General features: G+C 50.0%; 1 protein-coding gene and 1 long non-coding RNA gene across 8 annotated transcripts in view; both read left to right on the plus strand.

The window, feature by feature from the left end:
• Positions 1-1,744: 1,744 nt before the first annotated feature.
• On the plus strand, positions 1,745-5,264 carry LOC118930462 (uncharacterized). 3 transcript variants are annotated; one of them, XR_005032071.2, is made up of 4 exons: positions 1,745-2,039; positions 2,195-3,198; positions 4,442-4,585; positions 5,118-5,264. It is a non-coding gene; the product is annotated as an uncharacterized LOC118930462 (long non-coding RNA). The 3 variants fall into 3 exon arrangements; XR_008993768.1 differs by having other exon boundaries at positions 2,195-2,618; positions 2,846-4,585; XR_008993767.1 differs by having other exon boundaries at positions 2,195-2,430; positions 2,846-4,585.
• A 4,835-nt stretch (positions 5,265-10,099) lies between these two features.
• The window catches only part of SCARB1 (scavenger receptor class B member 1), a 63,449-nt gene continuing 58,007 nt past the window's right edge, over positions 10,100-15,541 (plus strand). For 3 of the 5 annotated variants that reach the window (XM_057492319.1, XM_036921791.2, XM_036921792.2), the window contains exon 1: positions 10,100-10,426. In XM_057492319.1, the coding sequence (XP_057348302.1) occupies positions 10,301-10,426 (126 nt within the window). In that variant the 5' untranslated portion in view covers positions 10,100-10,300. Of the gene's footprint in view, positions 10,427-11,059; positions 11,162-11,212; positions 11,340-15,541 lie in introns of those variants that run through there. The other 2 variants (XM_057492320.1, XM_036921794.2) reach the window with 2 other exon arrangements.

A 15,541-nucleotide genomic window follows, 5' to 3' on the forward strand; every position in this document is an offset into this window, starting at 1 on the left:
CTGGGGGTCAGATTTGGCTTGTGGGCTATAGTTTTCTAGTTCCTGGTTTAGAATTTAGACCAATAAGGGATTTTTTTTCAGGGGGGATATTTTATCAAGGACATTATTTAGAATGACTGGTACATGATAAGAAGCAGACTGATTTCCAGTGGGTTTTATTATTGTTTTTAAATACCTACAGGCAGTGCATTGTGGGGGATTCCATCCCCCTTGGCCTACCTCTGATTTCCATTTTATAGAGGGGCATCTGGGACTCTGAGGGGATACCTGGGGCTTGGGCGAGTCCAACAAACTGTGCAGAAATCTAGGCTGGTTGCTCAGCTCCCTTTTTCTTGGCCTGGAAACCAGTGAGCCTTGGCTGGCGCATCTCCCCCTGCCAATCTGTGCCATGGGTGTCTCTTTCTGGGACAGACTCTGCATGTGCTGTGTTGCTCAGGGAAGCCAGTGGCTCCTCGGTCACCTAGGGCAGCCCCTTTCTCTCTGGCCCAGGAATAGAGGGGAAAGAAGATGTTCCCTGGGCAGGCTTAGACAGTTTGCAGGCCCACCTCCCCTGACTTCCCTCTTTGGAGGCTGCAGAAAACTTTGCTCCCTAGTTCTAATCAAAGACCAACTCCCAAATATGCTTCCTCTTAGGTGTTTCTCTCCAGGCTCCTAAAAGGTTTTTTGAAGCTGTGACCACAAACCCTGCACTTTGTGGGGGGAACCCTATTCTCTCCTCGGCTGCCTCAGATTTCTGTGTTGTGCAGGTTCCGTCCCTCCTTCCTTCATGTGCACAGTTCAGCGGCATTAAGCACATTCACATTGTGCAGTCATCACACCCTCCATCTCCAGAACTTTCTCATCTCCCCAAACTGAAACTCTGTTCCTGTTAGATAGTAACTCCCCACTTCCTCCCACCCCAGCCTCTGGTGCGCACCATGTACTTTCTGTCTCTGTGAATTTGATGGCTCTAGGGTCCTCATGTAAGTAGAACCACACATTATGTGTCCTTTTGGGTTTGGCTTATTTCACTCAGCATCACGTCTTCCAGATTCATCCACGTTGTCAGAATCTCCTCCAGTTTTAAGGCTGAGTCATGTTCCAGCATGTGGATGGCCCACGTTGTATGGATCTATTCATCCACTGACAGGCACTTGGGACGCTTCCACCCTTTGGTTGTTGTGAATAGTGCTGCTGTGAACATGGGTGTGCAAATATCTGTTTGTGTCTGTGCTTTCACTTCTTTTGGGTGTAGTTCTTTTGAGATGTTTTTTCCATATCCTCTCCAATACTGGTTATTTTCTGCGTTTTTTTTTTGACAAATAGCCATTCTAACAGGTGTGAAGGGGTCTCTCATCGGGGCTGTGCTCGTATTTCCCTAGTGGTCAGGGTGTTGTGGCTTAGCCTTTCCCACTCTTGTCCTCGGGGTGGGGCTCCTACCTCCGCTGACAAGGGCCCGGCAGTGGGTGAGGGCCTGGTCTTACCGCATTGAGGAAGCAGCTACTTTCTCTGGGAGTCAGTTTTCCCATCTGTGGAATGGGAACAAGGATAATAACAGCACATGCCTCTCAGGGCAGCATGAGCATTCAGTAAGTCAGCACATCTAAGGCCCTTAGGAAGGTGCCTGGCATATAGTAAGTGCTCAAAAAATACTAGCTGTTTTTAGATTTCTGTTGTTACAGTCCAGGTTCAGATGGAACCCACAGCATTGTCCAAAACGGGTGTGCTCAGACAAGGGCTTCGGGTAGCCATGGGGGAATGAAAGTGGATCCCTTGACTCCTGCGTGGCCCCCATCTGCTCAGGGTGTTTTTGGGTTCATGAGTCCTTGAGGCCGCAGCCTTGCTTACTTTGTGGTCTCATATTTCATATTCTCCCTCCCAGCACAGGATCTTTCAGTTTGTTGTATTTAACAAACATACTGAGGTACTAAGGGCCTCACAGATATGAACTCACTTAATTTACACCACAACCATCTGAGATAGGTATTATCAGCTCCACTGTAAAGGTGGGGTGGTCAAAGCCCAGAGGAATTAAGGATCAAGCCCAGAGGAGAGCTGAGGTTTGAACCTGGATTGCCCAGCTCCAGATTTGCTGCTGTTTTTAATGACCACGTTTTTTTTTAGCTCTTGGCTTTGCCCCCGCTCTTCCCTTTGCCCAGAACAGTGCCTCTGGGCCTCCCTTCCTCTTCTTTAATTAATTCCTTTTCCCGCACAGAATCAGTTCCTGTATCCACCAGGGTCTGAGCAGGAAGTGGACAGCACGCTCAAAACAGGAGACTCTCAAGAGGATTCAACAGAGGAACTATTTCCAAAGGCAGAGGGAAAACAAAGGACCGAGAGGCTGTTCTCAGCCCTTGAGCTGAAGGGTCGGGACCTGGAAGGAGAGGAGGCTGCCCATTCAGTCAGCTGTTGCCACATAACAACGTAATGACTTAAAACAGCACCATTTAGGTATTTCTCCCGTTGTGTGGGTAGAAAGGGCGATTCAGGTCCCAAATGGCCCCTCAGGGTGCTGGCTGCCAGCTGGGGGCTCGTTGGGCTGCTGCTGGGGCTGGGATCTCCTCACATGGCTTCTTCACCCAGATGCTTGGGCTTCCTCCCAGTGTGGCCGCCGAGTTCAAGAGGGAGTGTTCCAGGAGGTGAGGCCAGAAGCTGCTGATCGCTTAGGGTCCCCTCTTGGAGGCCACAGTGTCACTGGTGCCACATCCTATTGAAACAGGCCACAGTGTCAGCCTAGACGAGAGGGGAGGGGACATAGATTCTTTGTAAGAGGAGTAGCCAAGGAACTTTAATCTTTTAATCTTTAAGGAAATAGCATGGGCGGAATCTGGAGAATAGTGTCTCATTTCTCTCTCACCTTCTTCAGATCGCCTCCCTCCCACTGGCCAGAGGCAGCTGGACACCTGAGGACAAGGAAGCCTGCCGACCTGGCCTGTGACAGTCATCTTCTCGGGTGGCACGGGGTGGAAGTGGAAGATGGCTTTGAGGGGGAGGAGGACACCCTGACACAGCACCTGCTGCTGCTAAGCTCTTCTAGGACCTTCTATTTTTCCTTTATTATGATGCAATTTGTGACAGATCTGTGATTTGGCTTTGTGTCAAATTTGGCTTTGTATCAAATTCTTCATTGTCAGTCTCTCTTTTAAGACCATGAGCTCCCAGGAAGTGGGACCAGCTGCTATGCCCACCACTGGATCCCCAGGCCCAGCACTGGCATAGGTTGGTGCTCAGTAGCTCCTCACTCCTGATCCATCTGCTAGAGCTGTGGGTTCTGTACCCCAAATACACCTTGAATCCATCCAGCTGTCTCTGGTTTTCCCAACCCAGGTCCCTATAACACAGGACAACTGCATTTCTTTTTATTGAGGTATTGTTGATATGACAACTGTATCTTATCATATCTGAGGCACGTTTTTTACTCTTGACCTCCAAACATTGGCCAGGGAGATGCATTTTTTTATTCTTAAGAAAAGAAAAGAAATTGTTTTGGTCAATTGGGGCTGCTATAGCAGAAAGCTACAGACTGAGTGGCTTATAAGCAGCAGAATTTATTTCTCATAGTTTTGGAGGCAGAAGTCAGAGGTGAAGGTGCTGGCAGATTCTGGGTCTAGTGAGAACCCACTTCCTGGTTCATAGGAGGTACCTGGGACCCTGTGTCCTCACCTGGCAGAAGGGGTGAGGGAGCTCTCTGGGGTCTCCTTTATAAGGGCACTTATTTCATGTATCAGGTTCCACCCTCATGACCTAACTGCCTCCCAAAGGCCCCATTTCTTAACACCATCACACTGGGTGTTAGGATTCAACATATAAATTTTGGGGGACCACACGTTTAGTCTTAGTTGAAACACACACCAGAGCAAAGATTGTACCATGAATCCCCCCACATGCCCATTTCTCAGATTTAACAATTATCCAGGCTTTTTTGTCCCCGTTGCTTCATCTGTCCTTGTTTCTTTCTCTTTGAGTGAGTTGTCTTGAAGCTTACCTCAGGTCCTCATGGTGCCGTCTGTGCTTCTCTGGCCCTTGAACAAACTGGACAGCTCCTTGTTGCAGGGCCTTTGTGCTTACTGCTTATTTTGCCAGAGATGTCCTCCCCTGGCTCTGGTCCTTCAGGCTTCACCCTCCACCCCCTCATCTCTCTGTGGTATTACCCCATTGTTTCTCTCATTAGCACTTAACATCATCTAAGATCCTTATTTATTTGCTTGTGGGGTTTTTGTTGTTGTTGTTTGTTTTGCTTTTAAATTTCTCTTCCTAACTAAAAAAGAAGGCCAGGACAGAGGGACCCTGTCTGTCTCGTCCACTAGTCTATCCCCAGCTCATAACACAAAGTAGGCCTAGCACAGAGCAGGAGCTCGGCAGGTATTTGCTACATGAAGAATGAATGAATGTGAACATCTCTCTGGGCAGGTAGGGCAGGGCCAGGTGACCTTAGAGGAGCCTTCTGGGTCTCCTGGGATAGGAACCATCCTCATGTGGCCAGCTGCTGTGGGCCATGGCATCCGACAGAAGCTTCTCTCCTCTTGTGACCTGGTGGAAATGGAGCAGAGTTATCAGTTCACAGCTGCCAGCTGAGTCCTCCCCACATACTTCCACCTTTGTCTCCGTAAGTGGTTTTGTTTTGGCAGCTTTGTGTTCACTGGTGTGGGGATATCTCAAGTCCTGAGAGCTGGAGGCAAAGATGCAGTTCAGTGGCCAGCTCTTAGAGAAAATGGTGGCAGGAGACCCACAAGGTGGTGGGGGGAATTCTGCAGGAAGTCAGGATTTGTAGGGGTTAGGCTGAGTCTCTTAGAGGATGTTTGGGAATTTTGGAGAACTCCACTAATATTCACACTATTGTAGGGGGCATTTTCACCTACAGAAGGCAAACAGGTCCTAAGAAGTCATTTGCATCATCATGAGAAATTAGCATCTTAAGAACTATCTAGGTGCACACCAGCCTCAGGGCCTTTGCATTGGCTGTTCTCCCTGCCTGGAACACTCTTCCTCAGATATCCGAATGGTTCCTTCCTGCACTTCCTTTGGATCTTCAGTGTAATGTCACCCTTTCACAGAGGCCTTCCCAAACCACCCATTTAAATCACAACCCTCTCCCCACTGGTAGCACTTACCCTGTTCTCTTATTTTTTTCCCATAAGGTACATATTATCCTGTAACAGCACTGTCCAACAGAGGTGCAATGAGAGCCACATATGCAATTTAAATGTTTTTTAGTAGCTGCATTTCAAAAATAAAAAGAAACAGGTGAAATTGATTTTAATAGTATATTTTATCTAACCCAACATGCCTGGTTGCTATTTCAATGTGTAATCAATATAAAGATATTTAAATATTTTATGCTCTTTCCTTCATACTAAGTCTGAAACCTGGCGTGTGTATGGCACAGCACCTCTCATGTGGGACCAGCACCACTTGGAGTGCCCAGTACACACACATGGCCAGTGTGTGGACTGCACAGCTCTGGCATGTTACAAAATATACCAATAACTATGTTGATCATTTATCACTCTTGTTTGTCTGCTGGAATGTAGGCTCTGCAAGGCCAGGGAGCTCTGTCATGTCTACTTCTGAGTCCCCAGCTCCTAGCAGAGTACCTGGCACATAATACGTGCTCAGTGTACGTGCTGAAATGGATGAAATGAGCAAATGTGATAAAAGGAGTGAAGGAGCTATTCTTGCCTGTTCAGCAGTGAGCAAGGTGGAGGATGTGGGCCAATGCGACTGTTTCCTCTCCCTCATTGGCTCCTTCTCTTTTTCCTGTCCTTTCCCTCACTGCTCCCTTCCCTCCACTATTTCCTCTTTAACCTTTCTCCACCTTTCCCTTTTCCTCTGCAAAGAGTAGTGATTCAAGCCCTGGCTCTGGAGACAAGTGACATTTCAGTCCCTGTTCTGCCACGAGCCAGCTGTGACTCCTTTTAACCAAGTCATTATCTCCCATGAGATAGAACTCATCCGTTGTCCAGGGGCTGATAATTATTCTTCCCAGGCTGAGGTGGGGCCAGAACATGTGGCTGCCTGCACGGAGTGATGATTCTGGCTAATGTTGGCACCTTGCTAAGTGCGTAGCCAGGATGAAATCATTTATTCCTTGTGACTACCCCAGGAGGTTGGCATTATCCCCATTGCAGGGATAAGGAAGCCAGGGCACAGAGAGGTAAGGCCACTTGCCCAAAGCCATCTGGGTACAAAGGTAGGCGCTTAACCACTGGGCTCTGGTAGCTACTGTGCATCAATGCATATCGGTTGAGGACCTGCTGTGTGACAGGAACTGTTCTAGGAGTTAGAGACACAGTAGTGGACAAAATAGATTCCTAACTTCATTCATTCCAGAGGGCAGGCAAACCAATAAAACATATGTGTTATGTAGTGTGCTGGTGGTGATAAGTGCCACAGAGAAAAATTAAGCAGGAAGAGAGATGGAAGCATTGTGGGGGTGGTTTGTAATTTTAAAATGGTGGATAGGATGGAAGTCCTCGCTGAGAAGATGACATTTGAGCAGAGAGTGGAAGGAAGGGAGGGTGAGCCACATGGGGGTTTGAGAAAGGATGTCCAGTAGAGGGACTGGTAGATGCAAAGGCTCTGAGGCATGAGCAAGGGGCCAGGTTCACCCAGGAGGTGGAACAGAGTGGGCTGCAGAGAGGGGGACCTGAGGTCAGGCAGATGGCGGTGACCTTGTGGGCTGTGGTGAGCACTTCGGCTTTTCCTCTGAGTGAGGTGGGAGCCATAGGGAAGTTTTGTTAGTTCTTATATCAGCTCTGTTGACATTTAATTCATTTAGTGTACAATTTGCTCATTTGAAGTGTACAACTGAATTGGTTTCAGTCTATTCTCAGGGCTGTGCAACCACCACCACAATCCACTTTAGAACATCTTCAGCACCTCAGAAAAGAAGGTTTGTCCCCTTTAGCAGCCACTCCTGATTGTCCCCCAGCCAAGGCAAACACTGCTCGCTGTCTCTGTGGATGTGCCTGTTTGGGAGAGTTCCTATATATGGACTCATAGGTGACCTTTTGTGTCTGGCTTTTTTCATTTAGGATAACGTTTGCAAGGTACATCCATGTTGTAGCACGTGTCAGCACTTCCTTCCTTTATATCCTGAATAATATTGCATATTTTATCTATCCATCAGCTATTTGGGCTGTCTCCACCTTTTGGCTGTGGTGAATAGTGCTGCAGTTGACATTGGTGCACAGCTTTTTGTGTGGACATGGTTTTCTTTCTCTTGTTTATACCCAGAACTGGACTCTGGTAGCTATCAGATCTTATGGGTCTTATGGTCTAAACAGGGCTGTGTTTATCCTTTGGGGGAACTGCTTTGCAGAGCAGCAGCACCATCTTACAATCCCACCAGCAGTATAGGAGGGTTCTAAGTTTTCACATCTTTACCCACATTCACTAGCTGCCTTGACCATGGGAGGAGAAATGTCACCTAATTTGTTTTTACATCTGTGCTGATAATATTTTATTATCATTACTTTTTCTTTTTCTCCCACATCTTAGTCTTTCCTCATCCAGGCAAGGCCTCTCTCTAAAACATGACGAAGTCTATTTTCCTGCTTCTCATGTTGCCCCCACCCAGCCATGGGAAGTGACTCTCCCCAGAGAGGTCACAGCCGGTCACGTGTGTCAGACAAGCTTTCATCTCTGCCTTTCTCTCTTGTAGAGTGACTGGGTGGTGTGACATGAGCACACTCCTGCCTTGGCCTTGGGGCTCTCTTGAGTAAGCACCACGCACATTTGGACCTTGAAGACTTGATAATAAATAAACGTTAGATTGGGGGCCATGGTCAAAGGCGAGTTGGTCCTTGCTGAGGCAAAATGGGTATCAAGGAAAGGGGAGGTGTCAGGGCCAGGGCTGACCCCAGATTTTAGTTGATTGGTTAATTCCCAAGGACTATAAAAGTCAATAGAAATGAAACAATCCTTGTAACTGATGGCTGTTGATGGCCTTAAGGAATACAGTGAAATAAATTAACTAATCAATGAGTTACTTGATTGGTTAATTAAGGACTTACCTAGCTAATTGATTACTTCATCTTTAAGGAGTATGTGCTATGTGCTAGGCATTGTTCTAGGTGCTGGGATCATCCACTAACAGAAACAGACCAGCTTCTCTTGGTAGCTGGTGGGAGAAGAAGGAATAAACACATAAATGGATAAGAAAATCTCAGAGAAATGGGGTGACTTGATGGAGAGTGATTGTGGCTTGGGGCTCCCATCTTGACTGATTAAACCGTGAAGGCCTTTCTGAGGAGTGGGCTTTTGAGGAGGAGAAGGAGTCAGCCCTGGGAGGATCTGGGGGAGGAGAGTTCTAGGCTGAGGGAACAGCAAATGCAAAGGCCCTGGTGCAGGGAGAAATCTGGGGCTGTTCAAGAAACAGAAAGCAAGTCAGGAGACTGGGAGAAGGGTGGACAAGAGGAGAGGCTGTGGAGTGGGGGCAGAAAGTGGTCAGCAGCCAGGTCATGCAAGACCTCCGGATCACACTGACAGCCAGCCCCTGTTGTCTCACACATGCCAGGCATTGCTCTGAGTACTGTCGGAGTTTTCTGACTTGCTTAATTGTCACGGCAGCCTTGGAGAGGCTTACCTTCATTTGACAGGTGAGAAAACTGAGGTGCAGAGAGGACTAAGCCCACTTGCCCCAGGACTCTGGAGTGGAAACCCCGGAGTATGGATTTCTTTCAACTTGTTCCTACCAGACACATAGCCTTGTGTGTGCCCCTGGATCTAGGTCAGTAGTTGGGCCTCTGCTCCTGATGCTCTGGAAAAGGTTGGGTCTCCAGAGGTGAGGACAGTGCCAAGCTTTCCAGCCCCACACAGGTGCTCCATAAACTCTGGCTCAGGCCAGGCCCTGTTGCTTAAGCATGGGCTTGGTTGAAGGTTGCTTCCTTCCAGGGTGGAAGAAGAGCTTCAGAACGCCTCATTCTGAGTCCTCGCAGGTGTTGGAGAAACAGCCCTTCCATCCCCTGTAATCCAGGAGGAGTCTTTTTGCCTCTCAGTAACCCCATTTGGAGTGTGAGGGGATTGGCCTACCTCAGGGTCCAGAACAGAGTACAAGGTGGTGGGGCTGCAGGCACCAGGAGGCAGGCCAGGTGTGGGCTGCCCAGGACTACCAGAAGTGCGTACCAGCGAAGCACCCATTTGCTATTACCCCTCCTTCATTTGCTCACTTGCTCACCTCTGTCTCCCTCCTCCTCAGAAAGCAAAACTTAGATTTGTTGACTTAACCTCTCTGTGCCTGTTTCCTTATCTGTAAAATGGAGCCATTTGTACAAGGCTCCTCATGCGTTCATTGTAAAGTGTGCATCAGTGAGCAAGCCTTACCTGCCGGGCATTGTTCTAGAGCTGGGGACAGGGCAAGGGGTGGGGGACACAGCCTCTGCTTGCAGTGTTCTAGCTAGGGGGTTGTTAGAATGCAAGGAACAAGTGAGTGTGTAAGGCGCCAGGTGGTGCCCAGTGATAAGGGGGGCACTGGGAGGGCTGGCACTATTTTATTTTACATAGGGTGGCGGGAAGGCCTTTCTGATAAGGGGGCCAAGCGGTCATGAAGGAGGGAGCCGGCAGATATCTGGGGGAACACAATTCAAGTGGAGGGCGCACAAGGCCCCGGAGGGGGAGCCTGCGGACCTGTTCCAGGAGGAGTGACGCTGGAACAGGGTGTGTGAGGGTGGGTGTGCGCCCGTGGGGGCTTCCAGGACTGGGCAATGAGGTCGCCGCGGCGGGGGCGGGGCATATGGGTGTGAACGACGACGACGGTCACGACTGAGAACGTGGGAGGGGAGGAGAGCCAGGGCCCCAGACGGGTACCAGGGGAGGCACAGGAGGGGGAGCAGGACAAGGAGCGAGTGGGCAAGAGAGGGAGGAACTCGAGGGACGCGGGGGGAGGGGCGTCTGGTCCAACTGTCACCCAGCCGTCACCCGGCCGCCCCCCGCGGAAACGGAAGCCTGAGCTCAGGGCCAGCCGCCACTCGGCGGGGCGTGTCCTGGAGGCATAGGCCCCGCCCCCAATACCTTCCGATCCGTGCACCGCCCACAACCCCGCCCACGGCCCTGCCCCGGACCGCGAGGCCCCGCCCCCTCCCCGCCCGCCGCAGCTTGCCCGAATCCCCGTGTCCTGAGCGTTCGGGGGCGGGCCGCTGGCGCCTGCGATGGCTCATAAAACGGCTGGCCACCTGCCGGGCCGTTCCTTCGTGAGCTGCCGTCCGGGCCCTGCCGTGCAGTTGCGGCCCGCGCTGACCGAGTCGCCGCCTCTGCCGCCTGTGCTCCGGAGCCCCCCAGGCGCGGAGCGCCGCAACCTCGGCGGGCTCCAGGGCGCGCCGACATGGGCAGCCGCGCCAGAGCGCGCCGGACGGCCGCGGCGCTGGGCGTCACCGGGCTGCTGTTCGCCGTTCTGGGCGCCGTGATGATAGTGGTGCTGCCCTGGATCATCAAGCAGCAGGTCATCAAGGTGTGTGGGGGCCGCCGACCGGGGCCCGCGAGCGCAGCCGATGCGTGGGCGACCCGGAGCCGGGGTCAGAATCCTGGGCCCGGGACCCTGAGCACTGGGGAGAGGAGAGCACATCGGGAGGGCCAGCTGGCCACCTCCCCAGTACCCGCTCGATCCAGGCTGAGGTTGGGAGCATGGGGGAGAATCTAGCGGTTTTGCTATAGGCGCCGGCCTGGGTTGGGGAGGCCTGAGTGAGAGACCACCTGGTAGCCTGACCTAATCTTCAGGGGTCTGGGGCTCAGGACAGGTCTGGGCTCTGGAGTGTGGCTACACTGTGGTGCTGCCCTGAGGAGCCCAGGAACCGGCTCACGTGCCCCTTGCCTCTTCTTGGCAGCCTGAGGCAGTGTCTGCTAAAATTAGGGCACCACTGTGCCTGCTTCCTGTGAACCCACGAGGACAGGAGCCTTTCATTCAGGTGTTTTTCTCTGCGGTTCAAGTGGGTGCTCAGGCCATCGTGGGTGCTCAGTAGAATATTCTCTGCTGCCCAGAATCTCCCCAAAGAAACCCCTTTTCTGAGGCAGAATGCTCTGTTCTCCTCCACACTGCATCCCTGAAGCAGATTGGAAATGATAAGCAGCTTTTTTTTCTCCCCAGATTCATCCTGATGCAGGCAGGAGCCCAGCTGCCTAAGCAGAGGGCTTTCCTCTGATCCTAGCCTTAGGCATGATGCCCTTTCAACCAGGGAGACAAATTAAGGTCAGTTGGCCTTCAGACCATCAAACTGTCCTGGGTGTCTGGGCAGCCTCTTCAAATGAGCCTGGAGTTACTGAAGGTCGGGAAGATTGCAGAGTATCGCACTTGAGCTAAAAGCACTTCAGAGCTTTGAAGCCAGAACCACCACCTGCAGAGGGGAAACTGAGGCCCAGATGCTGAGGTGGGGTGAAAAAATGGATATTGTCACTTGCTCGTTAACTTCTTTTTTTCCCTTAGCCACTTCTTTAGGTGAGTTTCTTAAGAATGGGAACTTGTCCATTTCATGTCTGTGCCCCATGCCCAGCATAAGATGCCTGGGAATGAATGAATCAGTGCGTGAACGAAGGCTGCATCTTCTTAGACGTGTCTGTCAGTTCATGGGACCTGGCTGGCTTTAAAGATTTGGCTTTTCTTAAGGTCCGTGGATGAGCAGTTGTCTGAGTTGTCTTGGCCACACTGCTTTTTTTTTTCTCCCAAAATCGTGTCCCCTTAAATCCTATAATCTGCTTGCAAGGAGATCCTGTCCATTGGTGACACTGAGCTCTGAGTTCCACTTTGTGTAATTTTGGGTGATGGCAGGAAAAACGTGTGGGGAGGCCTCAGCGGCAGGCCTGTTACTTTCTCGCCCACGGTGGCCAAGGGGGTATCTCTGTTGTGTTTTTCAAAGTAGCTGTGAGAGCTTTATCTCAGCGAAAGCCTTCCATAAACGTCCTCCAATTTTGTGGTTTCTGTACAGTGTGTGCCCTGGAAAGCCTGTCACTCTGGTGGTGTAAGCATCATGAACTCGGGCAAAGAGCCCCTGGCTTCCGACAGTGGGGGTGGGTGGGAATTTATAGCCGATGAAGTATCTTGGCAGCCCAGTCTTTCTTGAACTTATTTCAGGGTGTTTTCTTTCTGTGGGCCGTCTTGTTGATCAGGTTAATGATGTCAGTCCCGTGTGTGTGTGTGTGTGCGTGCGCACACGTGCACGTGCGTGCACACATGATGCTTGCATTTCCCACTCCAACTCTAGGATTTCAAAAAGAAAAGTGCCATTGTCCTCAGTAGTCTTCCTCAGTTGTCCCGGAGCTAGGATTTCCGGGCTTAAAAGTTGAGTGAGAGCCGCCCAGCATCCTACATGAATATCCCAAAGGTGATTGGCTCCGGGCTGAGTGGTGTGAAGGCAGGAAGGCAAGCCCAGCCCCTGACAGTCACTTCTTAGACAGCCCAGCCTGCGTCCCAGCCAAGTACCTTCCCGTGGAAGGAGCATGTCAGCGTTAGGGGATGAGCGGGTGGGACTCTAGGAGCAGGAGGGACTGCCCGCTGGTGTTTTCTTTGGCTGCACGTGCCCATGTGCAACTTGAATGGGAGGCCTTGTGCTTTGATTTCTATTTTTTATGCTTTTCAGTTCATGAAAGAAGTTCAAGTATAAAAGACATGAATTCTTGCCAAAAAAAAATTCAAATGGAGGACAAAAAATGTTCTCCCCATGTTATCCTGCTCCTGAGACAGTAGCACCATTATCAGTGTGTACCTTTCTAGACCTTTATTGATACATACGTTACAGGTACATTTATGAACACTTCCATGGGGTAGATTTCTAGAAGAGAAACCTCTGGACCAGAAAGTTTGTTCAGTTTGAATGTATTTAAATTGCCCCACTGAAAATTATACTTCCACCAACAGAGTATGAAAGTACCCACTTCCCCTGTCATCTCTGCCATTATTGGTGATTACCAATTTATTATCCTTTTTTTCGGCTAATCTGATGAATTTGATTTACATTTCTCATGTTGCTGATGGTGTTAAGTAGGGACATGACACATTTTGAAACCTGTGTAAGTTTCTGGAGCTGAGGGTTGTAGATCCACTGTGCCATTTGCTGGCTGGGGTCCTCAGGCCAGTAACTTCACCTCTGAGCCAGGACTTCTTTCTTCAGCCCTGAGCCCTGGGTCAGATCTAGTTTTCCTCTTGGCAAGGCAATAAAGTACAAAGGCGATTACATGTATGTGGAAATGCCCTGGATTTCTCATTTGAATCTGACCACAGCCTTGAGAAACAGGCTGAGGGGGTGATATTTTTCCTTTGTGCATTTAAGGAAACTGAGAAGTAGAAAGATCAGCAGCTTGCTGGGGTTCACACGGCTTGTGGCAGTGGTGGGCTGGAATCCGATTGCTGAATCTGGTATACACCTCAATACATGCACTGGCAATAAAATGGGAGCTCATTATCTAGTGGATTTCTACGCAAAAGTTAGAAAGAAGGGATAAGATACATATATTTTAGCACAGATAGGTCTCAAAAACACATTACTAATTGAAAAAAGATCTGGTGCTATTTATGTTTGTTAAAAAAAACCCCACAGAATGCTATTCTGTATTTTCAATGGGTTACTATTAGTATACATGAAAGCACAGAAAAAGGTGTGTAAGGGTGTGCACCAGACTGACTCTCAGGGGGAAAAGGAGGGACTGGGTGTGTGCCTGACGGAAACATGCTTTTACCTGTATTGTTCCTACATTTTTTTTAAGTAAAGAGAATGTATTCATGAATTATGTGTTTAATTAAAAATTAGTGATGAATCCATAGTTTTCCCCAAAGAATGGACAAATGAATTAGACACATAAAGCACAGGGGGTGCACAGTGGAGGATCCCTGTGGATTGAGGTTGCTGGGAGAGGCCTGGGGCAGAACTGAGGCTCATCTCTTGTCCTTTCCCCCAGTGGATAGGACTGGATGAGTGGTGTTGAGACTGAATGTGTTCATGAGCATAATCATGAATTACTTCATGCCAGACAGGGTTCAGAGCATCCTTGTGAATGTTATCTCCTTTAGCCCTGGGAGAATTCTATGACACACATGTCATTGTCATCACCAACAGTTAGCAAAACAGAAGCTTGCTGGAGTAATTTGCCCCAAATGACCGTGCTCTGTGTGTGTGTGTGTGTGAAAATGCCCTGGAAGTGTGTGCAAAGCCCAGGAAGATAGGGATTCTTGCTTCCACCACCTAGCACTGAGCCTGGCATGCTCAGCTCTCTGTGTCTGAATGGCTAAGTTGGGGGGGACCGTGCACTGCAGCTGGGCCATCTGCTGGGCCACCACATGTGATGACAGGCCCCGTGGCCTTCTCCACATCCAGGATGGAAACTGAGTCCCCTCTGCTGTCTTTAAGTTGGTTTTCGGGGAGGAATCAGCCTTGGGTGCTTTATCCACTGATCTTTCCAGCTGCTGAAGGCTTCTTCCACCTGTGTTCTCCATTTCATTAAATGGTACCTCCGTTTGTTCTGCCGCGTGTAGAGGCAAAGCCTTGGGTTTTGCTTGACTGCGTGCTTTTTATCTGATACCCCTGTATCTGGTCCATCAGCAAACTCTATCAGCTTCACCTTCAAAACATGTCCAGATTCTGACCCCTTCTCAACATCTCCATCACTAAAGTCTCCCCTGTCCACCACTTGAACTGGTGCAGTAGTCTCATCTCTGGTCTCCATAGACAACCAGAGGGATCCTGCTAAAACACTGATCTAATCCGGTGTCCTTCTGCTCACAACACTTTGGGGCTCCCTGGGTGAATGCCAAGGTCCTTTCAGTGGCTGGAAGGGCCCTCATGATCTGGTCCTCCTACCCTCTCTTACTTCACCCCTCAACCATCTCACCTGCCACGCTCATCTCCTTTATAAGCTTGAACCCATCAAGCCTGGTCCCACCAGAGTCTCTGGTTGCTTTCCCCTCTGCCCAGAAGGCTCATCCCCCAGATATCTGCCTAGTTTACCCTCATGTCTGTAAAAGTCACCCCATGATGTTATATGTTTATCTGTGCATCCTCTTTCTCCCTCATGTGCGTGGAGGTCTGCTGGAGAAAGGGCTGTACCATCGCTGTCACTGTGGGCCAGAGAGTGCTTGGGGTCAGGATAGGATGGCGGGATGAACAGATGGTAAGCACTTTGAGGTCTCCCCTCCCCACCTCCAAACCAGACTCTATTTTTCTCTCCTATCCCTCAGTGAGAGCCAGTGAGAGCCACCTAGAACATCAACAACCCCCTCCCCCCCTCCGCACTGAGTGGCTTTGTGCCCTTTGGCAAATCTCCTTTGCCCATCAGGTTGATGATAGATAACAGTCAGTGAGCACTTGTGCCAGTTTGAGTGTTTCATCTGTATTAAATCATTTTGTGCTCTTAAAGTTGCCTCCCTTACTGAGGAAACTGAAGCCCAGAGCCATGGGCAAGCCCACTCGCCCCAGGTCACACAGCTGAAGTGGCAGAATCCAGGATTTTAACCCAGGAAGCCCACTGCCCCAATACCCTGTGCTTCCTGCTCTCGTATTTCTGAGCAGCCTGACTTGGTGTTCCGAGGCAGGACAGGCCCTTCCCAGAGTCTCTGCTTGGGGTGGCCTTCCCTTTTCCTTTT

This window comes from Manis pentadactyla, chromosome 14 (genome assembly GCF_030020395.1).
Source record: "Manis pentadactyla isolate mManPen7 chromosome 14, mManPen7.hap1, whole genome shotgun sequence".
NCBI classification, from domain to species: domain Eukaryota; kingdom Metazoa; phylum Chordata; class Mammalia; order Pholidota; family Manidae; genus Manis; species Manis pentadactyla.